This window comes from Balaenoptera physalus (assembly GCF_965194825.1).
Source record: "Balaenoptera physalus genome assembly, chromosome: 17".
Taxonomy (NCBI): domain Eukaryota; kingdom Metazoa; phylum Chordata; class Mammalia; order Artiodactyla; family Balaenopteridae; genus Balaenoptera; species Balaenoptera physalus.
Window position 1 is genome coordinate 47,431,442 of NC_138895.1, and position 27,918 is coordinate 47,459,359.

At 45.7% G+C, this 27,918-nt stretch overlaps 1 protein-coding gene and 2 long non-coding RNA genes across 11 annotated transcripts in view; 2 read left to right on the forward strand and 1 right to left on the reverse strand.

Moving 5' to 3' along the window:
• LOC309646452 overlaps window positions 1-27,918 on the reverse strand; it is a 333,740-nt gene that overhangs the window by 278,983 nt on the left and 26,839 nt on the right. The gene's annotated exons all lie outside the window — the stretch shown is intronic.
• Window positions 4,322-27,918, forward strand: part of MATN2 (matrilin 2) — a 150,176-nt gene continuing 126,579 nt past the window's right edge. The window contains exons 1-3 of one of the 9 annotated variants that reach the window (XM_082432698.1): window positions 4,325-4,577; window positions 5,806-5,902; window positions 19,956-20,100. In XM_082432698.1, coding sequence (XP_082288824.1) covers window positions 5,897-5,902; window positions 19,956-20,100 — 151 coding nt within the window. In that variant the 5' untranslated portion in view covers window positions 4,325-4,577; window positions 5,806-5,896. Of the gene's footprint in view, window positions 4,578-5,805; window positions 5,903-19,929; window positions 20,101-27,918 lie in introns of all 9 variants that reach the window. The other 8 variants (XM_082432694.1, XM_082432697.1, XM_082432692.1 and 5 more) reach the window with 8 other exon arrangements.
• On the forward strand, window positions 14,295-17,955 carry LOC309646453. The gene is made up of 2 exons (XR_014255375.1): window positions 14,295-16,118; window positions 16,426-17,955. It is a non-coding gene; the product is annotated as an uncharacterized lncRNA (long non-coding RNA).

The following is a 27,918-nucleotide window of genomic DNA, read 5'->3' on the forward strand; positions in this document are numbered from 1 at the left end:
GAGGAGATCACGTGGTTTTGGTCTTTTATTCTGTTGATATGGTGTATTACATTGATTGATTTTCAAAAATTGTCTGACATGTTATCTGCTCCATGGGTAGTCTGGAGCTAATGGTGAAGCACTGCGGGTCTGCACCCTCTCATTAGGCCTGGCCAGGGATGCTGAGCTGTCTTAAAACTTGCTCTAGCTAAAAGAAACTCTCAGCTCTTTCACACTTTGGTTATTGCATCTTCTTTTCAACATGTTTTTGTTCAGAGCTAGTGTACATGTAGCCAGTAATGTTCTGGCACTTTCTGTACTTGGGAATTGCTTTGTCAATTCTTGTTTTAAATGAGTCAAGACATTTCCATTGCTTCTTTTCAGAGAGTGCTCTACCAACAAAAAATTGTTCACTTTATTGCATTACATCTTATTTTTCTCCATCTTATGATTTATTGTGACTCTCAGCAGTTCACTGCCTTATTCCTTATTCTTTCCACTGGACCATCTGTAGCATTTCCCCTTCTGTTGGATCCCGGTAATAACCATGTTCCAGTTATTTTCTTCAGCAAGAGAGAACGTGGAAAAGCCACATTCTTTCTTCTGATATTTTTGTTATTCTTCTGATATTTTTGTTATTCTTGAGTTTATTGAGCTTTGCCAGCATGCTGGAAGGTTTTATAGGACACATACACATACTCATTGCCCAAGTATCTCGCAGTCTGATTTAACACCAGGCAACCGATGCAGACAGAGACTCGGTAATGGCGTGGCGAGAAGGCAGTTAGCTGAGTGTCACAGGAATGAGACTACTGGCTTCTAATAGCAGACGGCTCTCTGCCAATTCCTGGGCTTCAGGAGGCAAGAAGCAGCAGTCCGCGTTGCTGAGTGATGCTTCCACACATAGCAGGTCCATCCTCCACTTCCAAAGTGGAAACTAGTCTCCAGGGAGACGGGCGATGTTTCAGCCTTGTCAATATCCAAGGAAACGAGTCAGATTCCGTTCGGTCTTGCCCAGGTTTTAAGGCTCCCCACGCCATCCTATTATCTCATTCTTGATAAGTAGCCTCATCAGCCTGATTCCACAGAAACCACTCTAAACTCCAGGTTTAAGGCCACAGCAGCTCAGTCTCTTCCACAGCACGGCATAAGGAAGATGTGTAAACAAGCTAAAGGCCTGGTCCCTGCCCTCGGGAGCTCATGGTTCAAGATAACATAAAAACATTTGAATTCTCTTTCCAAGGTGGGATTATATGTTTATTTAGAAATCATTTCACTTGGGATGATGGTACCATCAGCTAGCCTGTCCTCAGGGGGGACCTCTGACATGGAACTAGCTGTCCACATTGATGGGGCATCTGGAAGGAAGCACTGCCCCATGTCGGAGGGTTCCTTACCCAAGGCTGGAGTGGAAACCCAGCCACTGCTGTTTTTTTTTTTTAATTTATTTAATTAATTAATTTATTTATTTTTGGCTGTGTTGGGTCTTCGTCTCTGTGCGAGGGCTTTCTCTAGTTGCGGCAAGCGGGGGCCACTCTTCATCGCGGTGGGCAGGCCTCTCGCTATCACAGCCTCTCTTGTTGCGGAGCACAGGCTCCAGAGGCGCAGGCTCAGTAGTTGTGGCTCATGGGCCTAGTCGCTCCGCGGCATGTGGGATCTTCCCGGACCAGGGCTCGAACCCGTGTCCCCTGCACTGGCAGGCATATTCTCAACCACTGCGCCACCAGGGAAGCCCCAGCCACTGCTTTGCAGTGCTCCCCTCTCTACCTTATCTCCTGTTCTGACCAACTGGCAGGTGCCCCAAAGGAATGACAGCTCCTCTCCCAGGGGACACATCCTGCTCTTCTGCTTGAGTGGGACGGGGACGGGCTCCAACAGTTTACATGGGACTCAAACATCATCAGTCACCTAGAGAAACACAGTGCGAGTGAGGTGACATTGCAATTTTAGATTCTTCCTCATCTGTGTTCTGTGGAGCCGCCCGTTGTGGCCCTATCTATCTTGTCAATAAAAGTGATGTTTCTATTTTCAAGAAAAAAAATAATTCAGTACAAAAGTTATTTTAGGCTATGAGTTCTGTGAGCCAACCTGTCTGCTCATTGTTTTCCTTATATTCTGGTCCTCTTCTCTTTGATAGAGTCTCATTTTAATCTGCCCTCTAGGAAGGATTCTAATGTGTAACACAAAGCAAAACAAAAAGTTCTAATGTTTACAAGGAACAAATGAATGCTTAGGGCCAAAGTCTATATTTGAGGCTATTCATGAATGTGAGGCCTGGGTCAGATGACTGCCCCCCCACCCCCAGCCTCATCCTGTTCCACAACAGACCCCCTGCAGAGACAGAGAAGTGAGCTGAACCCAGTATAGCTACCAAGGTGTAAGTAATTTAAACAGTTAAGGATTCTAACTCATGAGTTCTGAGATACTACACACCCTCGTTCTTGTCTGCTTGTATAAGAGCCCACCTGAGAACAAGAAATCATACTTTTTCTGAATAAGGTTCTCTACATTAAGCCAGTAGCAGGGCCTCTGGCAGAAAAGGCAAATTTGGGCTTTCCCCAGCAGCCTTTATTATTATCAACTTGCATTCACCCTAAAGGTAACTGGGAAACTAAGCCATTGTTTTTTCTTACTTGATATTTCAGGATACTGAACTCGCTTTTGCTTCTTTTTTTTTTTTTTTTTTTTTCTGGCAGACCTGAAGATCGTTCCACAAGGTGAACAACTCACTGACCTATTTGACTTGGCCGCAGGCATGCTTTGTACAGAAATTTCCTCTTCTGAAGAAGTCTGATAGAACTCCCTGGGGAAAAACATCCATCTTAGTTGGCATACACCAGAATCACTGAAATCTGTTACTACTAAATTACAATTCACTAAAATTTGGAAGGATTTCGGAATTACTATTGTTTTCCTGGTTAAGTTACTGGATCATACTGGTGTCTTGAAATAAGGCAACACATTTAAACTGTAAGTTTCCCTAAACTGTAACTTAACTTCCCCAGCTCCTAGGGGATTTTCACTGGCCCAGACTCAGGAAGAATTATTTGTGGGATCCAAGACTTCAGAGACCAAACATTTCCTGAAGACTTTCCTCTGCTTTCTGACTTCCACCTACCTCCTCCCAAAGACATACAAAGAAACTATTTCTGATCAGTGCAGGCAGCCAAGAGTGCCCAGTGGGCCTAAAGTGCAGGATAAGGGAATATGAATCCCAAGATTCTTTCTTGGCATTAGGATACCACTGAGTTGCCCGATGGCTTGAGTATGTTGACCCCTTGCCTTATGGCTAGGATTTTAATAACCCACCTGGAGCTTTCCTGGAAAATTGATTTTGTACAAGATTTTTACTCATATTCCAGAAACCAACTCTATCATCAAATAGGAGTGACGACGGTTCGGAGTAAAGGCAGCCAAGAGGACTTAAATGATCAGATTCTGGCACCAGATGTTTTGAAACTTGTTAATTCTGCTGCCTCTCCCCCATAGCTTGTTAAAACCTGAACTGAGCGGTTGGGTTAATGGTTTGGGGTTAGAATTTTGGAGCAATTATTAGGAGATGTCCTAGCCTGTTGTAACGACCCCACTCACCCCCAGCTGCCCAGGAGCAGGGAGAGCTGGTAGAGTGGCATTCCCCAGCCCTTTCCCTGCCACTGACCAATCCTGGCTTTCGCATCCCTCCAAAGTTCACTTGGGGACCTCTCAGGGCACGTTCCCCCGCTTTACAAAATTGCAAACATCTTTGTCCATAATTTCAAAAGTCTTGCCTGGACTAGACTTTCTCTGCTCCTTCAGGGTAGGAACCTTGTTTCCTTTCCGTCCTGGCATCCTTAGTCCCGTCCCCACCCAGGGGCCTGGTCTCTGGCCAGTGGACGCTCTGGTAATATGAACTGGCACCGGTGTTCTGGGCACTGCCAAGACAGCTTCTGGCACTTGTCACCAATTAGCCCAATTCTCACCACTTTCTTCTTCATCACCGTCATCGATGGTCCTCCTGTAGATCATGACCCCCAGTTCAGGAAACAGGACCCCTGTCATGCCTTTCTTCCTCCAGGAGATGCTCTCCTCCGCTCCCCACCCCACTCCCCTCCGCCAAGCCCCCAAAGCTCCTTGTTGTTCTGAGCCTGCGTGCGGCTCCAGACCCCTGGAGTCCGATCCCGGCCTGGGCTTGGGGACGGACCGCGCAGAGCGAGGTGGCAGCAGGCAGGGCGCACGGCCAGGGTGCCCAGCTCCCGGGGCTGCCTGCGGGGGGGGCGGTCCTCGCGGCCTCTCCCTCTCCGCTCCTGCCCCATCCCCAAACAGTACACCCCTCCTCCCGCCGGCCCGCTCCCCACCCTCCGCGGCGCCGCCTCCCCCGCCGCCTGCCGGCGCTGGCCCAGAGCCGCCGAGGCAGCCAGCGAGCGAGCGGAGCGCTCTGGGATGGGACTCGGAGGAAGCGGAGAAGGAGGAGACAGCGGCAGCACCTCGGGCTTCTTCCTCGGCTCCCACGAGCGATTCCCGAGGAGAGCCGTGGCTCTCGGAGCGGCGAGGAGGCCAGCGACGAAGACCCGGGAGGCTGCGCCCCTGTCTCGCTTCCCAGGCGCCGGCGGCGGCTGCAGGTGAGCGGGGCGCGCTCTCCCCGGGGCCCTGCCTGGCCCCGCAGCCCCGAGGCGCAGACAGACAGACGGACAGACAGGCAGAGCTTGGGCACCCACGCACGCGGGCGCGCCCAAAGGCCCGCGCCCCGGCCCGTGCGGCCCCGCGCGGCCCCTCCCGCCGGACGCCCCCTCCCGCCCCGGGCCCCTGGCTCCCGACCCCTCGGGGCCGAGGGCGAGAGGGAGGGTGGCGCTGCGGGACCCCCCGGTCGGGGCCCGTTGGGCCGCCCTGGCCGGGCGAGCTCCGCGAGCTCCCTGAGCCCGGCGCAGCGCGCGGCAGCCACCCCGCAGCGCCCCGTGGGGGCGCTGTGCCCCGCCGCGGGGCCGCCCAGACCTGGCCTCCACCGACCCCGGGAAAGCGAGACTTGTTGAGTGGGGATCCGGTGCGATTGCTGTTCAGCTGGCCAGCGGATCGATTCCGACTCCCCGCCTCGGTCGGCTGGTATTTTAATGCCCGTGTCATCTGCATTTTGTTCTTGGTTCTCTAGGACAGCTAAAGCTCCAGCTTCTCTACATTGCGGAGAAAGGAAAGGAAAGGGGAGGGCGTTTTGTGGTAGTTGCTAGAAACCCCGAGGGCAATTTGGAGAGAGGACAGAAAAATGGGGACCCTCTCTCGCTAAGGTCTCCCGGACTGGACGCACAGGAAGGTAGCTCCTCGGGAACACATACTCCCGCCGGGAACAAACCCAGTTGACCAAGTCCCAAATCATCATAAATCAGGGAGCTGGGCTGCATCTGCACCAAGTGCATTTAATTGGTTTCCCGCTGCGGGGGTGGGGGAAGGGTGGGGGAGGGGTGTGGTCAAGACCAGAGACTCTGGGGTTGGCTTCCTTAGGTTCAGACCCCGGCTGTGAGTGAAGCTTACAGGTTGGCAACTTTGGAGTTACCTAACTACTGTATGCCTCACTTTCTTCATCTGTCCAATGGGGTTGATAATACCTAAAGGGCTGTGAGGATTAAATTCAAGTCCTTAGAACAGTTCCAGGCATTTTAAGATTGGTGATTAGTTCCATCACCTGTCTCTCCAGAAAAGCAAGGCGTTCCTATAAGCAGTCACTTCCTCTCCAAGTCAGGAAGGTGGGCCCTCTGTGGGTAAGTGAGGGTGGCAGATGATCTATATGTATTTAACTGGAGTTTTCCATTCAGGAGTGCATCCTACACGGTTCTCCCTGCCTGTTTCTCCCAACCTTAGAAAACCATATTGCTGTTCCAGGATGGGTTTATGGTCTGGAAAGTTTCCTCTCAGCCCCAGAAGCTTGGTCCCTTAGAACCCCCTGTTGAGAATGCAGGTAGATATCTGTTGGCTCTTCACCTTCTGTTTTCCTATCTGCCCAAACTTTTAGTCCTGCCAGTAGAATTCAGTCAGACCTCTGTGTTGCCAGGCTTCTCTTTTCTACAAATCCAGGGTTCCGGGCTCAGGAGTCCAGGCCCTGGCAAGCTGGAGGCACTGAGGTCTGAGCTCACTGGCTGCAGGTGCCGTACCAGAGTCCGCCTCTGAGACACCCTCAGATGGCCGTCATGCTCTAAGCTCTTACCAGCATCACCATATATCTCCATTCAGCAAGAGGTAGTTGAAATGAGGCCCAAGATTTAAAGAAAAGGAAATAGAAGATTGCTCCTTGAAAGATAGAGGAGGAATAAGAGGATCACTGAAGGTTCTACAGAGAAATCCCACAGTTTTCCTAGAATCAGCTCTGCCTGGGGCGAAGAGGGAGTGCCAGTGTAAACGCTGGCCTGCAGGGTGTTGGGTGTGAGGCTGGGTGGGAGGTGAGAAGGGACATGCTGGGACTCAGGGGTGAGCAGCTGAGTTTGAGGCCAGCCAAGTGAGCCAGAGCCTCGAATGCTATCCCTGGGACGGGACTGGCTCCCCTCTGGTTTTTAGCATGTGTGTTTAAGAGAGCCCTTTCCTGGGACTCCCTGTCTTTAGGGAAGCTCAGGAGGGCACCCCTGTTTAGCGTACATGTGGGAATAAGTCAGGAGGGTCAGAGGAAGAGGGAGGCTGAAGTGTCAAGGAGAGAGTGGAGGCTATCGTTGTTGTTGCTAATAAACAGTGCCAGGGAGGCCCTTCCAAGGGACCGGTTGCCACTTGGAGCTCTAGCCGTGAGGTCATCTTTGAACCCTGCCACGTGGCTCGTTAGACAGCCACCACTGCCTTAGCTGGTAGGACCCTGAAAGGGACTCAGAGAGAAAGGCAGGGCTGGGCTCCATCCCAGAGGCCTCGGCTGTTATCAATGATTGGTGGTAATGATGCTGACAGTGAGAGGTTGTGGGAGTACGACCCTGATCTTGGCACCTGAGGGACCTGGGTTCCAGTCTCAGCCCTGCCACTCATTACCTGCAAGGATTTTGGAACGTTACTTAGACACCCTGCCTCAGTTTTCTCATCTGTAAATGGGAATAGAATTGTTGGGAGAATTAAATTAGTTAACACACATGAAGTGCTTAGTATAATGCCTAGCTCAGAGTAAGTGCTCAATATTTATTACCTATACTTATTGTTATTATTATCTGAGCCTCAATTATACCATCCATCAAATGGGGATGATACGATCTATGTCATAGTGTTGTTATAAGGGTTAAATGAGATAATTAATGTGAATTAATCTGCCAGTGCTCGGAGAGAGTTGATTGAAAATAAGATTTTTACCGAAATATCTGCATGTAAAGTCAGTGGCCTAGCAGGTGGCCTAGCTAACATTTTTCGAAAGTTCTTTTAAGAGTATTGTCAGAGAAAACTTTACTGTTGGAGACCGTGGCTCCATCCCCATTGGAATACCCCACTGCTATTTTAGGTTATTGTACTAGTTTCTTATTGCTGCTGTAACAAATGACTGCAAACTTAGTGCTTAAAACAACACAAATGTATTGTCCTTCAGTTCTGGAGGTCAGAAGTCTGAAATAGGTCTCACTGGGCTAACATCAAGGTGTCGACAAGGCTATGTTCCTTCTGGAGGCTCTAGGGGGAAATCTGTTCCCTTGCCTTTTCTGGCTTCTGAAAGGTGCCTATGTTTCTTGGCTCCTGGTCTTTTCTTCCATCTTCGAAGCATAGCAGCTTCCAGTTCTTCTCTCCCTTCCCCCTTCTCCCCCCTTCTTCTCCTTCCCCCCTTCTTCTCTCTTTTATAAAGACCCTTGTGATTACGCTGGGCCCACTTGGATGATCCAGGCTGATTTCTCCTTCTCAATATCCTTAGCTTAATCACATCTGCAAAGTCCCTTTTTCCACAAAGGTAACATATTCACAGATTCTGGGATGATTAGGTCGTAGACATCTTTGGGGGCATTATTCTGCCTAATAAACAGTTATTATTAGAGAAAATGATGTAAATCAAGAATTTTTTTTTAAGATTTATTTCTTATTTATTTATTTTTAGCTGCGTCGGGTCTTAGTTGCGGCACGCGGGATCTTCGTTGAGGCATGTGGGATCTTTCGTTGTGGCGTGCAGGCTTCTCTCTAGTTGTGGCATGTGGGTTTTCTCTCTCTAGTTGTGGCGCGCAGGCTCCAGGGAGCGTGGGCTCTGTAGTTGCGGCAAGTGGGCTCTGTAGTTGTGGCGTGTGAGTCAGTAGTTGTGGCATGTGGGCTTAGTTGCCCCGCGGCATGTGGGATCTTAGTTCCCTGACCAGGGATCGAACCTGCGTCCTCTGCATTGGAAGGCGGATTCTTTACCACTGGACCACCAGGGAAATCCCAATCAAAGGATTTTATCTCACGTCTGTTTAGGGCTTATCCTTGCACCTTCCCAGTTAGGTGAGTTTGTTTTCACTTGTCTTAAAGATGAGAAGCTCAAGACCACAGGGGTCAAGACTATGGGTCAGATCTTTCGTGAGCCCTGGGTTGCTTCAAACTCAGTTCTGAAGTTGCTACTTTCACAGTTTCTCCCTTTCTTTGACAAACCCTCAACTTTTAACACTAGCCCCTCAGAATGGTCTCCTTTTCCCCATCAACAGTGTTTGCTGATTTTTTCTAGCTCCTTCTACTTCTCCATTTCCATTGAAATACAAAGAATGCCCCCACCCCCAAGATCTCCTCTAATAAAATTACCACCTCTCTGAAGTTTCCAGACAGTGTCTGTATTAGTTTCCTATTGCTGCTGTAGTAAGTTACCACAAACTTAGTGACATAAAACAAGTTTATCAGAAGCAACCTATACGTCCATCCACAGATGAATGGATAAAGAAGATGTGGTATATACGTACAATGGAATATTACCTAGCTATAAAAAAGAATGAAATAATGCCATTTTCAGCATCATGGATGGACCTAGACATTATCATATTAAGTCAGACAGAGAAAGACAACTATCGTATGATATCACTTACATGTGGAATCTCAAAAAATGACACAAATGAACTGATTTACAAAACAGAAATAGACTCACAGACAGAAAATAAATTTATGGTTGCCAAAGGGAATAGTGGGTGAGGGGGGAGAGTTAAATTAGAAGTTTGGGGTTAACATATACACACTACTAAATATAAAATAGGTAGACAACAAGGACCAACTGTGTAGCACAGGGAACTATACTCGATATTTTGTAATAACCTATAATGGAAAAGAATCTGAAAGAGAATATATATATTATATATCATATATATATATGTATAACTGAATCGCTTTGCTATGCACTTGAAACTAACACAACATTGTAAACTATACTTCACTTTTTAAAAAGTTTATTATCTTATGTTTCTGGAAGTCAAAAGTCTGAAATGGGTGTTACTGGGTGAATTGTTCCTTCTGGAGGCTTTAGGGGAGAATCCATTTCCTTGCCTTTTTCATCTTCTAGAATCTTCCCTTATTGCTTGGCTTGTCGCCTCCTTCCATCTTCAAAGCCAGCAATGTCAGGCTGAGTCCTTCTCATGCTGCCTCACTCTTCTGTTTTTAAGGACCCTGGTGATTGCGTTGGGCTCACCTGGATAATTCAGGATGCTCTCCTTATTTTTTTCTATTTTTTAATTGAAGTATAGTTGATGTAGGGTATCTCCCTATTTTTAAAGTCAGTTGATTAGCAACTGTAATTCCTCTTTGCTGTGTAACATAACATATCCACAGATTTTGGGGATTAGGACATGGACATCTTTGGAGGGACATTATTTTGCCCACCCCAGGGCTTGAGAAGGAGTTCCAGGTCAGGACCAGCTGTGCACCCTCATTCTTATTAACACCTCTTCCAGAATGTGCACAATAGCCCACTTGAGAGAACACCCATTAGCCTCTCTCTAAAATCTCTGCTGCAGCTCACATCTCTCCCTGAATCCCTTTGTCCATGGCATGATCAGAGAGCAAGGGGGGCAGAAGTAGTACTGCACACTTCATTTGTTAAGTAAATTTTTAATCAAAAGAACATATAAAAAGATGCACAAACCATAAGGGAACAGTACAATGGATCTTTTGCAAAATGAACACTCTCATGTGACCACCTCCCAGATCGGCACCCCAGAAGCCTCCTTTGTGCCCACAATTACCCAATTAATTATCACCTCCCCCTGAAGGTAACTGCTCTTCTAACTTAGTTTGCCTGTTTTTTAAGTAAACTTTTTACTGAAGCATACATATAGAAAGGTGCACAAATCTGGCGTGTAGCTGGATTATTTTTCATGAATGTGTAGTCAACATCCTGAGTAATCAGCAGAACATTCCCAGTACCCCACAATCCCCACCTCACACCTCCTTCTGTGCACTGACACCTCAAGTGTAACCACTATCCCGATTCCTAAGATTGTAGATTCATTTTGTCCATCTTTTTTTTTTTTTTTTTTTTATTTATTTATTTATTTATTTTTGGCTGTGTTGGTCTTCGTTTCTGTGCAAGGGCCTTCCCCAGTTGTGGCAAGCGGGGGCCACCCCTCATCGCGGTGCCCGGGCCTCCCACCGTCGCGGCCTCTCTTGTTGCGGAGCACAGGCTTCAGACGCGCAGGCTCAGCAGCTGTGGCTCACGGGCTTAGTTGCTCCGCGGCATGTGGCGTCCTCCCAGACCAGGGCCCGAACCCGCGTCCCCCGCATTGGCAGGCAGACTCTCAACCACTGCGCCACCAGGGAAGCCCCATCTTTGAATTTTATTTTGTTCAATATTATGTTTGTAAGTTTATGATGATATTGCACCAAGCGGTAATTCACTTGTTTCTATGGTTGTATAATAGCCCATTATATGACTCCACCACAGTGTATCTGTTCTCTTGTTAAGGTTGTTTCCATTCACACTTCAATTTGAAAGGGAGTGATTCCCTCCCTATATCTCCGTGGTCCTAAACTCAATCCAACCAGTGGTGAGTAAGAGACATTGTATGGAGCTACTGGGCTGGAGTGGAGGGTTAGTGTATGTGTGTGTGTGTGTGTGTGTGTGTGTGTGTGTGTGTGTGTGTTGGTGGGATGGATGGTGGTGTTTCTGAGGTTAGCATTGTAAGACAGGGCCAGATTATGGGACTTTGAGTGCTAAACTAAGGAATCTGGATTTTATCGGCTTGGTATGTAGAAGTCACTGATAGTTTTTGAGCAGGCGCATGATAAGCATGATATTGTGTTGGGAAGATTGAATTCAGCTGGTGCCAGATGGCGTCAATAGGAGAGACTTAGAAACAGTCAGTTAATTAGGATTATGTTCAACTCCAAGTTATAGAAAAAACTGAAATGACAGTGACTTGAAGAAGGAAGTTTATTTCTGTCTAGAAGCCTGGAGGCAGTGTGTCCAAAGTGAGCATGGGGTTGGGGACCCACACTTTTGTGCCCTGTCACTTTTACCATGCAACATGACTTCCATTTTCATGCTGCCTCGTGGTTCAAAATGACTGCTGGGTTTCCAGCCAGGATGTGCTCATTCCAGCCAGCAGGAAGCAAAAAGCAAGGCGGTCATCCCCCCACCCCTCCTTTAAGGACACTTCTCTGAAGTTGTACTCGCCACATCCACTTCCATCCCCCCTGACCCCCATGTAGTCACCTGATAGGGAAGAAAGGAAGACTGGGCATCTTGGTCTTTATTCCAGCCCCATACGTGTCCAGTTAAAAAGTGAGGGTTCTATTACTAAAGAAGGAGGGGAGGATATTGGGGGGCAACCAGCAGTGTCTGCCAGGACCTTTGTAGTCTCTCCAATATGAATAAGGGGCAAGACTAGGGCTGTGACCTTGGTATGGATAGAAAAGGGAGAAGGCATGCGAGACATCACGTGGTAGAACATGGTGCTGATTGAATGGAAGGGAGAAAAGATAAGGTAGGAATGACCATATATTCCAAAATATGAGGTGAGGGTTTTTTTTCCCCAGAAAATGATTCCTTGGAAAAGAGGAAATTGCTCTATATGTGAGTCCTTGCAAAGTCTCTCAAAGTATGTGGAACTCTGTCAGATATGTTGAACAAAGTACTATCTGGGGAAGACACGTTAGCTTGAAATGTCCTCAATCAGTGTGCTAATTTTGAATACATGTAGAAGTCAATGACCAAAACAGTAAAAGAAAAATCAACTCAAATTTAGTCATTATTCTTCTGGGCACAGTTTCACAATTGCAAGGGCTGGATGACACTGGATATGATACTTTACGAGCAACACGGTGAATGAGTAAGTTGCAGAGACAGTGAATTTATGCCTCCAGGACATATTAAAAAACCCAACAACTGTCCTCATGTTACATAAGTGGGAACTGGTGGTCTGAGATAAAATTTCCAGTGACAGTATCATATATAGATTCAGAAAGCGCTGTATCTCAGACAACCTAGAAGTAAAGATGTCAGAAAACAAACAAATCTTTAGCGTTGATGGAATACTGATGTTAGAGAGGCAAGCATTTGAAAACTGTTTTATGTAATGAAAGAGAGAAAACACTGTTTTCTGAAACATTTTTAATGAATAAAGCATTATTTCTAAACGAATATATATTTTGTAATTTCAAATGTTTTGAATATGCATGTATGACTAAATGGATACTTTAATTATTATAACTAGATATTTGATATTTCATCTATATCATTTAAAAATTATACATTCAAGGCCAAGAAATCTGGGGCAGAGGCTTCTCCCATCATAGGAGAGAGCCATTGGGGTTGCCTGCATTAAGGCAAACAGAGTATGTAGACGAAGACCTGGGCTCGGCCTTGCCAGTTGTCAGGTGCAGAACTAGGGCCAATTTGATTCAACATTTATTGATCTTTTGTTGATCAATAAATGTGTTTATTCAACATTTACCTATTTTCTAAAACTTTATTTATAAAATTCAGCATCTAGCACATGGGTGTGGTTTCAAGGAACAGCTCAGAGTCTAGGCAGGGAGACAGATATGGCAGCAAGAAAAAGAAACACAGTGCTAGGGAATTCCCTGGCGGTCCAGTGGTTAGGACTCCGTGCTTTCACTGCGATAGTGTGGGTTCGATCCCTGGTCAGGGAACTAAGATACCACAAGCTGCGCAGCGCGGCCAAAAAACAAAAACAAACAAACAAAAAACCCAGTGCTAGAGCAGACAACAAACCCATTGTCAGGGGTGCGTAGAAAAGTCAATCCTTGCTGAGAAAATCGGAGAACATTTTAGAGAGTGGGTGACGTGTGACTTGAGCCTTTAGGAATGAATGCGTTTTTGAATAATACAGAAGGTAGACCAGGCCAAGGGACCAGCATGGATGAAGGCAACCAGCTAGGACAAGAATCTGAATTCTTTTGGCACCGGTAGAGGGGCTGGGGTGCACGTGGGACTGCCATGGTTGTAGGGCGGGCAGTGGTCTGTCATGGAGGGCCTTGAACATGAATGTTACGCAGTAAGGCCATAGGTGGGTTCTGAGCAGGGAAGGGACAGGACCCAAGGCAGGAAGAGCAGTTCCAGAGCTTCTGGAGAAGTCTGGGTGAGAAATAGACTGGAGCATTGCTGCAGTGGCGGGAACCGTCAGGAGGGCTGGAGCAGGGAGCCGGCAGAGGCGGGAAAGCCAGGGCTTGTCCACCCGTGAATGTGATGGTGATGCAAGGGAGACATGGAAGCTGAGGCCAAGTTTGCAGTCCGGGTACCTGAGCAGATGGAGTTACCTTGACCATGAAGGGACTTGAGTCTGTATCTGGAAAGGCCGGGCTGGCAAGCAGGCCTTGATCACTGGGTGAAAGTCACAGAAAGCCAACGTCAGGTCAACATCATCTAAACGGAGGTTGGGCTCCATTTGCCGGCCCTGTGGGAGCTGGGGATTCTGGTCTGAGGTGGGAGACAGGAAGGAAGGCCTCTGGGGCTGCTACGGCCCCAGGCCTGTGTGACTGGTTCTCATTGAACACAGAGTAGTAGTAGTATGCACACTAGGTGTGCCAATGGAGTGGCCTTTGAGGGACAAAACTATTGAATATGATGTCTGAGGACTTTCAGAATTGGAGAGGGGACTCAAAATCTCTTTTTTAGCAAGTAGGCTGGCTGCCTGAGAGGTGGCGGGGGTAGAATCTTGGCTTTGTCACTTCACTAGCTCTGAGACCTTGGAGAGTGTCTTTCTATCTGTGGCTCCCGGTGTTCCTCCCATGAAATTGGGACCTCATCCACCTCACAGAATGATTGTAGGACCAAATGAGATAACAGTCTACAAGTGCCCAGCTCACTGCCTGGCCCATAGTAGGCACTTAGGAAATATTAGTGCCTTAACTCCGTTGTCTTCTTGTGCAGGGGCAAGAAGAGGGTGTCATGCCCATCTTCCTCAGGGGAGCGGCGTTGTCCTGTCCTGGGCCCCTGTCCTGTCCTGGGCCCCTGTCCTGGGCCTGTGGTCTGGTTTAGGCTGAGAAACGCTGCTTCCAGACCACGGCTCTCATTTCATGGCTGACTAGTTAAAGCCCAGAGAGTTAAATCACCTAACTGAGGTCACGCAGCGTGTAGTGACAGAGCCAGGCCTCTCCTCTCAAGGCCCACACCACACAGTGTTGGCTCTGATGGGATTCTACGCATCTGTCGATTTACTTGAAACAGTGATGCTTAGAACAATCTCCTTCTCTCTCTCTTCCCCACCCTCTTGGTAAAGCTAAATGAAAAGACTCATTGTCTCATGGAGAGGAGAAAAATTGCTAGAACAAAAGTCAAAGCTGTTTAATTGTTTTAAAAATATTCTTTCCATGCCCCCAAATGCTTCATGGAATCTGTCCTGATTGAATTAACCTCTATTTCTCAGCAAAACAATTCTTCTCATATGCCCATATGTGAAAGGAACTGTTTCTCAAACATCATTTTGTTTTCCAGTTGGAACTGGCTCTGGCTCCTGTTCTTCAAATGCTAGCAGCTGTAAATGCTGCCCTGAGAAACAATGATTAATGTGGGCTACGTGTACTGACTTATTTTTTCTTGTTTCACTGCCATTGCATTATTTTAAAAAATGCCTGTCTTGTCTGATATGAATATTGCCATGCTGGTTTTATGTTGACTTGTATACAGTATCCTTTTCCCCATTCTTTTAGTTTCTATTAAACAGTTTTTTTGAAGTCAAACGTAAAACAATAAAATTCATCACTTTTAAGTGTATAATTTGATGGGTTCTGACAAATGTATAGAGCCATGTAACCTCCACCATAATCATGATGTGAACACTTCCATCACCCCCAAAATTTCCCTCCTGCCCCTTTGTAGCTGACCCTCTTCTCCCATCCCACCCCCTGGAACCATTGATCTTTCTGTCACGGAGTCTTGCCCTTTGTTGAATGTCATATAAATAGGATTGTTCAGTATGTATTCTTTTTGTGTCTGGCTGCTTTCACTCAGCCTAATTATTTTGAGATTCACCCATTACATCATTCCTTTAACTGCTGAGTAGTAGTCCATTGCATGGATGTACCACAATTTATTTATCTGTTCGTTAATATAGACATTTGCGTTGTTCCCAGTTTTTAGCTTTATCTATCTATCTATCTATCTATCTATTTATTTATTTATTTATGGCTGTGTTGGGTCTTCGTTTCTGTGTGAGGGCTTTCTCTAGTTGCGGCAAGCAGGGGCCACTCTTCATCGCGGTGCGTGGGCCTCTCACTATCGTGGCCTCTTTTGTTACGGAGCACAGGCTCCAGATGCGCAGGCTCAGTAGTTGTGGCTCACGGGTCTAGTTGCTCCGCAGCATGTGGGATCTTCCCAGACCAGGGCTCGAACCTGTGTCCCCTGCATTAGCAGGCAGATTCTCAACCACTGCGCCACCAGGGAAGCCCCAGTTTTCAGCTTTTACAAAGAAAGTTTCTATGAGCATCTGAGATAAGTCTTTGTGTGGGTGTGTTTTTATATCTTCTGGGTAAATATCTAGGTTGCTGGTTTGCCCAGTTTGCCCAGGACTGAGTTTTCTAGGATGAAGAACTTTCAGTGCAAAAACACAGGCAATTCTAGGCAAACCAGGCCATTTGGTCACCCTGTGCTGTCTCATTTGGGAAGTGTATGTTTAACTGTATGAGAAACTGCTAAATTGTTTCCCTAAGTGGCTACACCATTTTGCATTCTTACCAGCAATGTATTAGGATTCCAGTTTTCCACATCTTCGCCAATACTTGGTTATATCGGTCTTTTAAATTTTTGTTATTCTAGTGGATTTGTCGTGGAATGTCATTGTGATTTTTTTTTTTTTAATTAATTAATTAATTTATTTTTGGCTGTGTTGGGTCTTCGTTTCTGTGCGAGGGCTTTCTCTAGTTGCGGCGAGCGGGGGCCACTCTTCATCGCGGTGCGCGGGCCTCTCACTGTCGCGGCCTCTCCTGTTGCGGAGCACAGGCTCCAGACGCGCAGGCTCAGTAGTTGTGGCTCACGGGCCCAGTTGCTCCGCGGCATGTGGGATCCTCCCAGACCAGGGCTCGAACCCGTGTCCCCTTCATTGGCAGGCAGATTCTCAACCACTGCGCCACCAGGGAAGCCTCCATTGTGATTTTTAATTTGCATTTTTCTAATGACTAAGAATGTTGAACATCTTCTCATATGTTTATTTGTTATCTGAATGTCTTCTTTGGCAGTGTGAGTGTTCAAATATTTTGCACATTTTCCAGTAGGTTTTTTGTCTTTATGTTGAGTTACGAGAGTTTATGTCTGGAGATAAATGATATACCAGATAATGTTTTGTAAATCTTTTCTACCAGACTGTGACTTGCTGTGCCATTGCATTTTGAAAAAAGAACATTTTAAAAAATATATTTTATTGAAGTACAGTTGATTTACAATGTTGTGTTAATTTGTACTCTACACAAAGTGATTCAGTTATACATACATTCTTTTTCATATTCTTTTCCATTATGGTTTATCACAGGATATTGAATATAGTTCCTGTGCTATAGTAGGACCTTGTTGTTTATCCATTCTATATATAATAGTTTACATCTGCTAACCCCAAACTCCCAATCCATCCCTCCTCTCCCTCAGCAACCACAAGTCTATTCTCTATGTCTGTGAGTCTGTTTCTGTTTTGTAGATAAGTTCATTTGTGTCATATCTTAAATTCCACATATAAGTGATATCATATGGTATTTGTCTTTCTCTTTCTGACTTACTTCACTTAGTATGATAATCTCTAGGTCCATCCATGTTGCTGCAAGTGGCATTATTTCATTCTGAAAAAGAGAGTTTTAAATACTTTTAGATACTAACATGTATTTTTAAATTATGGATTTGTGTGTCATTGTTTTATTAGAGTAGTCATAGGTAAGCATCAAAGTTAATTTAAGGTACATTAAATGGCTCAGTATGACAAAAATTAGCAATGTGTACTTTATATTAATTGGTTTGATTGCATAATGATGATAATAATAATAAGTAGCTATCACTTCTTGAGCACTTACTATGTGTCAGGCAGTGTTCTATGTGCTTTATATATATATATCAGCTGATTTAATTCATACAACGACCAGGTTTCTTCATTATCCCCAGTTTAAAGATGAGGAAACTGAGGCAGAGAGAGGGAAAGTAACCTTCTCAGGGTTAGACAGCTAGAAGTGTTTACTTCTGTTTATTTTTAACTCCCTATCCCTCACCTATCTTCAGGGCCTTTTGGTGAGCAATGGTGACTTGAAAATGCAAACACTTCTTGAAATCCACAGTAAACCCAAGCCACATGAAGTGGTATTTGTCTTCTGAAAATGATAATTATCCACCACATCATGCTCTAAATGTTTGGATTTAATTGCAGATGTGTCAGGAAGGACGTGCGCCTTCAGAGCATGTTGTATACATTTTAAAAGAAATAAACGTGGACTTTGTATTTGCTCAGATGGGAGGAAGGAGAACGTCATTAAAATAATAAATCGCATATAAATGACATAACACACTTAGAATGTCACATAAAATGTGATAAATACCAAGGAAACTTGACAGTAAACAGTAGGTTTAAGATCAGAGAAAGAGGCAAAATCTTTTTTCTTCCTTTTCTAAAAAGGAATCTCACAGATTAAGCTATGAATAGGGAACAGTCCAATTAGTAAAGAGTTTAATTTGTTTATAAGGGGTGGGCAGTAGTTATCTGTAATGAACTAGCAATGCTCTGAAGGCTCACCCCTTTATCAGCTGCCTACCCTTGGGCAAATTATTGAACTTCTCTAGTTACTGTAAGAATTAAATGACTTAATAAATTTAAAGCACTTGGCCCAGTGCCTGGCACATAGTAAGTGCTGAATAAGCATCTGCTATTTTTAATAGAATTTTAATGCATAGTGAAAAGTGAGCTAGCTCAACACAGCAAGTGTGAAAAACTGTGGACTTTGAAGGTCGACAGGCCTGGGTTCATCTCCAGGTCAATTCCTGAAAGCAGTTTGCTGAGCAAACGGTTCACTGAATTATTGAGTATTATTTTTTCACGTTTTAGGAAGTGGTCCCTGCCCCTGCCCTGCCCTATTTCCACCTCTGATGGTGAAACAGCTATGGCCTTTCATGAATTGCCTTCTGGGGACTTGACTTGCAGCTAATCAAGTTTTCTGCTAATCAGTGAATTGGCAAATTAGCCTCTTACCCTGGGTTTGAATCCTTACTTTGCTACTTACTTTAGCTGGGTGACCTAGGTCAAGTTACTAAACTTCTCTGAGCCTCAGTTTCCTCATCTCTAAAAAGCAGAAATAATAATTCTGATTTATGCAGGATAGGTATGAAGATTGGATGAAATCAACTGGGTGAAATTGCCAAGCACAGGATGAGGATTTAGTAAAGACTTTACAGGCAGATGATCTTCCTTAAATGTTGTTCCTCCTTAAATATTCCCTCCTCCTCACTCATTTGTATAAATTAATAAATTGCTATGACACCCACCATAATGATAGAGACTAGAAGAAAACTACGTTTAAACCTAGTGCCAGGATATTGCCTTCTCCATGAGGGTTTGCCAGGCAGAATAGTCAATATCATTCATCATGTGGAAAGTACCTTTCTCATCCCATGTGAAGCACTGAGATTGGCCATCCTGGGAAACCCTGGATCTGACCATGTCGCTTCCCTGCTCAGAATCTTTCCTCCTGAGCCTTCACACCAGCTACTCTCCAGGACCAGTACAGAAAATGGGTAAAGTCTGGTCAAGAGTGTGCTACTCTGGTTGAAACTCCCTCGCCCCTGTGGATATCTGAAACTCAACTCAAGAGTCAAAATTCTTTCTGCATCCAAGAGCTCTGTGCTCAACGTTGCGTTTGATCCTATTCTTCTCTGGTCCCCTAACGCCGTTGCTTGTTTGCTTGTACTCATCTCCCCATGTGTGCCAGACACTATCCTGAATGCTTTTGTTACATGGATTAAGTCACCCAATTAACCATATTCACACATGGCATGAGAAGGTTAAGCAGATTGCCCAAGGTCACACACAGTTAGCAAGTGTCAGAGCCAGGACACTTCAAAGCCAGGCGGTCTGGTGCCAGGGTCCAAGCCCTTAAAAACACTGCACCACGTTCCCTCTTAATAGATGTGTGTGGAAGGCAGGGAGGCTAGGAGGCTAAGTCATGTTAGCTTATGCAACCGTATATGTATTCCTTGGGAAACATATATATTAATGTGTACCATCCACTATTAGTAGCCTAAGAAAATATTGTTACTTGGAATCCTCAGATGTAGTTTTTCCTTTTTCAAATCCAAGATATAGAATGTGACTATGAATAATTGATAATGAACTTGATTGAAAAGAAACTTCAGGGTAGACTTTTTTCCCCCAAGTTTTCCATTCAGTCTTATAGTGACCAAAGTGACAAAAAACTCCAACTATGCACGCCCTGCTCAGAGTATCCAAGAACCTACCAGTGGGTCTGAGGGTCATACACACAAATGGAATTTTCAGTACAAGTGGCCTGTCTGATCTGGGGAAAGGTGGGGGGGGGGGCGAGTCTGCAGCACCTAGCATTCAGGGAGACCCAGAAACCTCACCCAGCCCTCTTCTCCCATTGTGTTTGTCACAGCCTTGCCCCTCTTTCTCCTCTTGAAGATGGAAAAGATGCTGGTGGGCTGCTTTCTGCTGATCCTCGGACAGGTCCTCCTCCTCCCCTCCGCTGAGGCCAGGGAGTGGCCTCCTTCCAGGTCCATCTCCAGAGGGAGACATGCTCGGACCCACCCTCAGACGGCCCTCCTGGGTGAGTGACGGGGCTCCACCTACAGAAGTAGGAAGAGGTGGTCGAGGGTGGACCTCCAGACCAGGGGATGTGTGTCCGTCGGGGCAGCTCTCCCAGCCCTGGGTCCCGTGTTGGGCGTGCTGGGGGAGAGGGCATCTCATTGGCAATGAGTGCGTCCTGAGTTGAGAATGTGGTTGTACACAGGTTTTCAAATGAAATTAAACCTCTTCTGTTGCAAAGCTTTTCATTTAATCCAAAGCTCATGACTTTTCTCCAATAAGCAAGGGCACGAGTTTTCATCTGAAAAAGTCCTGGTTGGACTTACCTGGACAAGGGTGTTATGAGAATTTTTTATTGGATTTGTCTGGCTAATCTGTGTTAATAATGCTTCCTTGCCTGGCAGCATGGGAAGAAGAGCAGGCGGGTTTGGGGAAGGTGGGAGCCGGCCCAAAAGAGAGGTGGGATCAAGATATTAGAAATGGAAAATGTTAGAGGTCTGTTAGGCTCACCCAGTGAACATGTTTTCTTCAGGTGAATTCTTTTCTTTCTCCAAGAGGAAGGAAAAGTCCTGAAAACACACAGAATATAGATGCATGGGCCTGGTTCTAAACAGGGGCTCTGGAAGGCCTAGGATGCGGGGGTAACAGGAAGGCTGGCCAGTGGAAGGATGGTGGGTTTTGGCACAGACCTGAGTTCATAGACCTGGCTCTGGTAGTGACCAAGTGTGTACACTTAGGCAACATGACCTCTCCGAGGTTCAGTTTCCTCATCCATAAAATGGGAATGTTAATGCTGATCTTGGAATATTTTTGTGAGGAGAAAGCAAGATGATTAATATATGTAAATTACAGGTATGCGGTGAATGAAAGCTTTACCACAACCATCATTCCATGAAGTTGTTCTCCAAAACTGTGTTTTATATTTGTACCCCCTAAAATCTCACCCCCTGTGAAGGCCACTGAGAGAACTGCCCAGTGCCTGGTCGCCTCAGCATCTGAAATGACAGTTAGAGACCAGAGGAACCAAAAGCTCTGTTTTGAGAGGTCAGAATCTTTACGGTGTTAACCTAAACAATGACTCCATGATGCTGGTCCCTCCATGTCTTTAGTCTCTTGAGAATCTGTTTCCATAGTGACATAAACATAGGACTTCTGCAAATGTGGAAAGGGCTGGGGGATATTTAGTACGCTGATTAAAGGGTTTTTTAAAAACAAATTTCAAGATGATAAACATATACCATCATATGATAAACATATCTATCTATGTATCTATCATCTATCTATGTATCTATCATCTGTCTATGTATCTATCTATCATCTATCTATCTATGTACCTATCATCTATCTATGTATCTATCTATCATCTATCTCTCTATCTAGAAAGACAGAGGTGGTGGAGATGTGTAGGCGTGTGTGTGTGGGAGAGAGAGAGAGAGAGAGAGAGAACTGGAAACGCCTGATTCCTAGATCAGCAGCAGCGATTACACAGTTGGGTTTCTGATGGGGCTGCTTTCCGAATGAGCCTCTACACTCTTAGCCAGAAATTCATACTCCTCTTGGTGTCAAATATCTCTGCCCCCGTGCCGTCCCCACCCCCCCCCTCTTCTCTCCCCACCTCCGACACATACTTGTACACACACATGCACACAAATACACACACTCACACACTGTCATACCCCCCCTCCCACCACGGGGCCTCCCCTAGTTGTCAGCATTCACTGCCCTCTCCGTCACCCTGAGCTCAAGCTCTGAAGTAGAAACCCCTTGTCTTCGGAGGTAAAAGATCCTGTTTTGCTAAGGGCATCCATCCCACGCCCAGTATCCTCCCCCTCCCCTTTTCTCATTTTGTAGGAGAATGTGTCAGGGACAAAGAGGGGGATGGGATATGGCACATCTCTGCCCCCCAGGGGATGGCGTGGCCGCTCCCTGACATGCTGGAGGGCTGCTTGACTTGGGAACATGGTGAGTGAGTGAGAATCGTGAAACCAAAGGCAAACACCGCAACTCTGGCCTGGATCCTCTCGTGCTGTCTGCTTTTGGTCTACCTTTGACAGTGAACAAAGATGGAGAAGCTGTGCTTGTTGTGGTCCTTGCCCTGATCTCTTTTTTTGTGGCAAATCATTTTGGCTGTATTTGTGATATCCACTGCATGGTGTATTTCCCCAGTTACTTGCTTGCATGGGGTGTCTCTGAAAGTTTAACAGAGTAGAAGCAGAATTGTTTCTTAGGTTAATTTTTCGTTTGAATTTTCTGATTTTTTAAAAAATATTTATATTTATGTCTAAATTCAAGTCAGAGGCCCCGTAACAACTTGAGCCAGTTAAAAAAAAATAATGCAGATATTTATCTGCCCTCCTATGAATGTTTGCACGTTGCTTGGGCAGTAGCCTGTGATGTGTGTCCACGTGGGCTTCCCTTCTACTTCGTTCATTCATCTGGACTTTCTGCTTTGTGCCAGACATGAGGGGGTTAAAGAACAACCATCAATAAATCACAGCAAGATCCTTTTTGACCCACCTCCTAGAGAAATGGAAATAAAAACAAAAATAAACAAATGGGACCTAATGAAACTTAAAAGCTTTTGCACAGCAAAGGAAACCATAAACAAGACCAAAAGACAACCCTCAGAATGGTAGAAAATATTTGCAAATGAAGCAACTGACAAAGGATTAATATCCAAAATTTACAAGCAGCTCATGCAGCTCAATAACAAAAAAACAACCCAATCCAAAAATGGGCAGAAGACCTAAATAGACATTTCTCCAAAGAAGATATACAGATTGCCAACAAACACATGAAAGAATGCTCAACATCATTAATCATTAGAGAAATGCAAATCAAAACTACAATGAGATATCATCTCACACCGGTCAGAATGGCCATCATCAAAAATCTAGAAACAATTAATGCTGGAGAGGGTGTGGAGAAAAGGGAACCCTCTTGCACTGTTGGTGGGAATGTAAATTGATACAGCCACTATGGAGAACAGTATGGAGGTTCCTTAAAAAACTACAAATAGAACTACCATACGACCCAGCAATCCCACTACTGGGAATATACCCTGAGAAAACCATAATTCAAAAAGAGTCATGTGGGCTTCCCTGGTGGCGCAGTGGTTGAGAGTCTGCCTGCCAATGCAAGGGACACGGGTTCGAGCCCTGGTCTGGGAAGATCCCACATGCCACGGAGCAGCCGGGCCCCGTGAGCCACAATTACTGAGCTTGCGCGTCTGGAGCCTGTGCTCCACAGCAAGAGAGGCCGCGATAGCAAGAAGCCCGTGCACCGCGATGAAGAGTGGCCCCCGCTTGCCGCAACTAGAGAAAGCCCTAGCACAGAAACAAAGACCCAACACAGCCATAAATAAATAAGTAAATAAATAAAAAAAAAAACAAAAACAAAAACAGTCATGTACCAAAATGTTCACTGTAGCTCTATTTACAATAGCCAGGACATGGAAGCAACCTAAGTGTCCATCGACAGATGAATGGATAAAGAAGATGTGGCACATATATACAATGGAATATTACTCAGCCATAAAAAGAAATGAAATTGAGTTATTTGTAGTGAGCTGGATGGACCTAGAGTCTGTCATACAGAGTGTAGTAAGTCATAAAGAGAAAAACAAATACCGTATGCTAACACATATATATGGAATCTAAGAAAAAAAAAAAAAAGGTCATGAAGAACCTAGGGGTAAGACGGGAATAAAGACACAGACCTACTAGAGAATGGACTTGAGGATATGGAGAGGGGGAAGGGTAAGCTGGGACAAAGAGAGAGAGTGGCATGGACATATATACACTACCAAACGTAAAATAGATAGCTAGTGGGAAGCAGCCGCATAGCACAGGGAGATCAGCTCGGTTCTTTGTGACCACCTAGAGGGGTGGGATAGGGAGGGTGGGAGGGAGGGAGATGCAAGAGGGAAGAGATATGGGAACATATGTATATGTATAACTGATTCACTTTGTTATAAAGCAGAAACTAACACACCATTGTAAAGCAATTATACTCCAATAAAGATGTTTAAAAAAAAAAAAAAAAGAACAACCATCATCAGGAAGCACTTGTGCAGCGGGGGAGACAGACATGTAAAAAGGTCATTAATTTGGTGGAATCTGCATGCAACGGTAGAGGCATATCTAAGTTACAGCTCTACTCTGCCTGCTGTAGGCTCAGTGGAAGAAAGTGGTCTCAGGACCCTTGTGCACTCAAAAATTATTGAGGATACCCAAGAGCTTTTATTTTTGTGGGTTAAGTCTACTGAGGTTTACTGGATCACAAATTGAAATGGAGAACTTTAAAAACTATTAATTAATTAATTTAAAAATAACAATAATAAACCCATAACCTAACCATAATGTAAGTAAAAATATTTGTATAGTAATATTTTCTAAATAAAAAAATTGTGAGAAGAATGGCAGGATTTTACATTTTTGCAAATCTGTTCAGTGTCTGGCTTAATTAAAGACAGCTGGATTCTCATTTCTCATCCATTCAGTCTGTCATGAAATATTGTTTTGGTTGGGTTACATGAAGAAAATATGGCCTCACACAGATATGTAGTCAGAAAAAGAAGACGTTTTTTAATAGGCTTTTCATGTGATTATGGATATTCTTCTTTGATATGACACCAAAACTTGACAAATGGTAGTTCCTTAAAGGTTAATTGCAATGTGGAATCTAAAACCACATCAATAAACATTTCGAACTATGTTCACACATAAGAGAGTTAGAGTATAACAGGCAAACATTAGTACAAAAATAGTTTTGATTTCGTGGACCCTGTGAAGGGGGTCCCCAAACCACACTTTGTAAATGGCTGGTTTCGGGAGACATTCCTAGGGAATGTTTTCTTCAGGTGAATTCTTTTCTTTCTCCGAGAGGAAGGAAAGGTCCTGAAAACACACAGAATAGGGAAAGCTGAGACCATGTGGAGCTGGGGGATGAGCTGGCAGGAGAGCAGTGAGGATGGAGCACGGAGGTGGGACCTGGTGAAGCCATCGGGGCCACCGTGTCTGTCAGGCAGGTGGTCTGGGCTGGAGACAAGCCCAGAGGAGTTGGGAACCAGCTCACTTAGGACCTCAGGGGCTCCAACGAAAAGTCTGGGCTTCATGCTGCAGGGGTAGGAGCCCCTGGAGGACTTTAAGCTGACAACAGTGGCGATCACTGCTGACTCCCTTTCTACCCCCTACTGTGCCATCTGGACTGCCTAAGCCTTCCAGGGCAAAGGGCAGGGAGAGCCTGCACTCCCAGGCCACCAGGAAAACCAGTGAGCACATTCTCCAACTCAAAGTCCCTTCAAGGCAAGTGTGCCGGCAGGTGGAGTTGGAGCAGCAGGGTGTGCTGTACGCAGAGCCTAAGCTCATGGAAGCCTTCAGGTTCTTCCCTCTGCACCCATCCTGCATCAGTGGCACCCATCCCCTCCCAGACTCTTCCCTAAGGTCCCCTCAAGGTGGTGCTAACTGGAAGTCATGCTGCTCCCCATCCTTAACTGCTGCCTGCTTTGCTTGTGCACATTTTTCTCTTTACTGTATCACAGTCATATGGGGGTGGACCTGTTGCCAGGGCAACCAGTGGGGGCATATCAGCCTTTTTGGAAACCTTCACCCTCCTTGCCCAAACTCCCACTGTACTGGTGACTCCCCTCCCTCCTGGAATGAGAGCACACACTTAAACTGTCTGCACTTCAGCCCACGGGCTCCCCTGTTTCATCTGTCTTTTACCAAGTCTTGTTGACATGTGCTTTTTTTTCTAAATTTACCAGCCTATCTCATTTTATTTCTACTTCCTTTACCTATAATAGATTCCCCTTTTGGATCAAGAGCACCCACGAAGAATTCATGTTTGTGTTTTTTTTTTAATATTAAAAAAATTAAATTTAAAAGGAGGGTGACCCCACAGTGTGTTCAGGGGATGGTGGGAGCTGACACTCCCTCCCCCCACACACTCTGCTAGGAAAAATTCCAGAGGTGTGCGAGGGTGGAGGTCACAGAATTTAGTGAAATTTCTTCATAGCAGTTAATTTACTACTTAAAAATAAAGCTAATACAGATGATCTAAGAACTCACTGTATACAGCCCCAAATTCTGTTCCTTGGAAATCACAGTACATTAGGAGGCATTTATTTTCAATTCTGCATACATCTCTAATTAAATCTGACATCAAAACATGAGTAAAAATGCAATGTGTTTTGTATGAGGAGCTGAAACCGCCTAAATTAGCAATGTGACTGAAGGAGTTGGCTGGCATAGAGAATTAAGCGTAAGAAATGTCCTGCTCTGTATTGCCAGTGGAGGTTTTCGCCTAGGTTGATAATTATTAACATTTTCAAGCATTGGCTGACAGTAAATGAATTTCCACATCCTGAAACAATCCCCCTAATTGACATTTGTTAGCACCCTCAGTGAAGGAGGAAAAGCAGATGCCGGAAGCCATCTGAGCTTCTGGTTTCTGGAAGGACAGACCCATTTAGGCCACCAGTCTTACATGCCCTGAAGCCACTTTGTCATGGATACAACTTTTGTCTCCTTCCCTGAGCTTTCCAGGGCTTTGTTCACTCTCTTCCTTCTACCTGGAGTATCTTTCCTTGGCCAAGGCTTGTGATCAGCCAGGGCCAGGCCAAATGCCACCTCCTCTGGCTGCTCCCAGGCAGGACCCTCCCATCCCGGGATGGGCCACAGGCACTGCAGGTCTTCTACCAAGGTGACAACCCTCTTTGCCTTATTCTGAGGGGTGATAATGGCACCTATCCAAGGATTCCTATTCTGGTTATTTTTGTACTTGCCTTGTTTTTAGCACCGGATTGTAAACCCTTGAAGAAAGGGACTGTTTTTCATGTCTCATGACACCTCTCGAGGTACTCTCACTTACTGAGCCCCTGTTGTGAGCAGGGACAAGCTAGCTCACTTGATCTGTAAAAAAAAAAAACAAACAAAAAAAACCACTGCAAGGTGGTTATTGGTTTATCTCATTTTCAGACGAGGAAGCCAAGGCGAAGAGAAGTAAAGCGATCTGGCAAACTTGTTAAGGCTTCTGAAAACCTAGAATGAAAAGGTGACCTCCCGCCCCCGCCCCTCGCCCCAGGAGAGGATGCGTGACTCAGGAGATGTGTGTTTGAGCAAAGAAAAAGGCACCTCACACTCGAGCTTGCTCCCCGACCAGGAGTTTTGAGAAGAACAGGAAATGCCCATCAGTATTTGGAGGTGCTGCGGCTCCTGCGGGAAACACCGGGGTCGCCGACCTCGAGCCCCTGCTTTGGCCCCGCCCACAGCGAAAGCTCCGCGTGTGTTGGAGCCCTGAGAGGATGAGGCGTACAGGTGGCTGATTTCATCCTCTTGTGCATGGTTTGAGCCTCTTAGCAAGTGCCCCGGGGCCAGCCGCTTTTCCTCTGAGGTGGCTGAAGTCAGGGATCCTTCAGGTCTCGTCTGGGACGTGGTGACATCACCGATTCCCGCCCTCCAGTTGTCCCTTCTCTGGTTCCCGTAGTGAACCCTCCCCCCCGCCCCCCATGCAATCTTTGGCTTTCTTTCCCTCTCTCCAGGTGAGAGGGAGAAGCTTTGAGACAGAAGGAGTGGGGCAACAGAATCAGGCAGGAGGCACCGGCGGAGGGGGCAGGTGCGTAAGGATCAGGAAACTGAACAGTGGTTCCCAAACTTCACTGGGCGTCAGAAGCTCCTGAAAGGCTCGTTACGCGCAGACCACTGGTTCCCATGCCTGGAGTGTTTGATTCAGTAAGTCTGGGTTGGGGCCTGAGAAATTGCATTTCTGGAGACCTCAGTTTGAGAACCTTCGCAGAAGATAAATCTAGGAGGTGGGGTGGGGATGGGCAGGAGGAAAA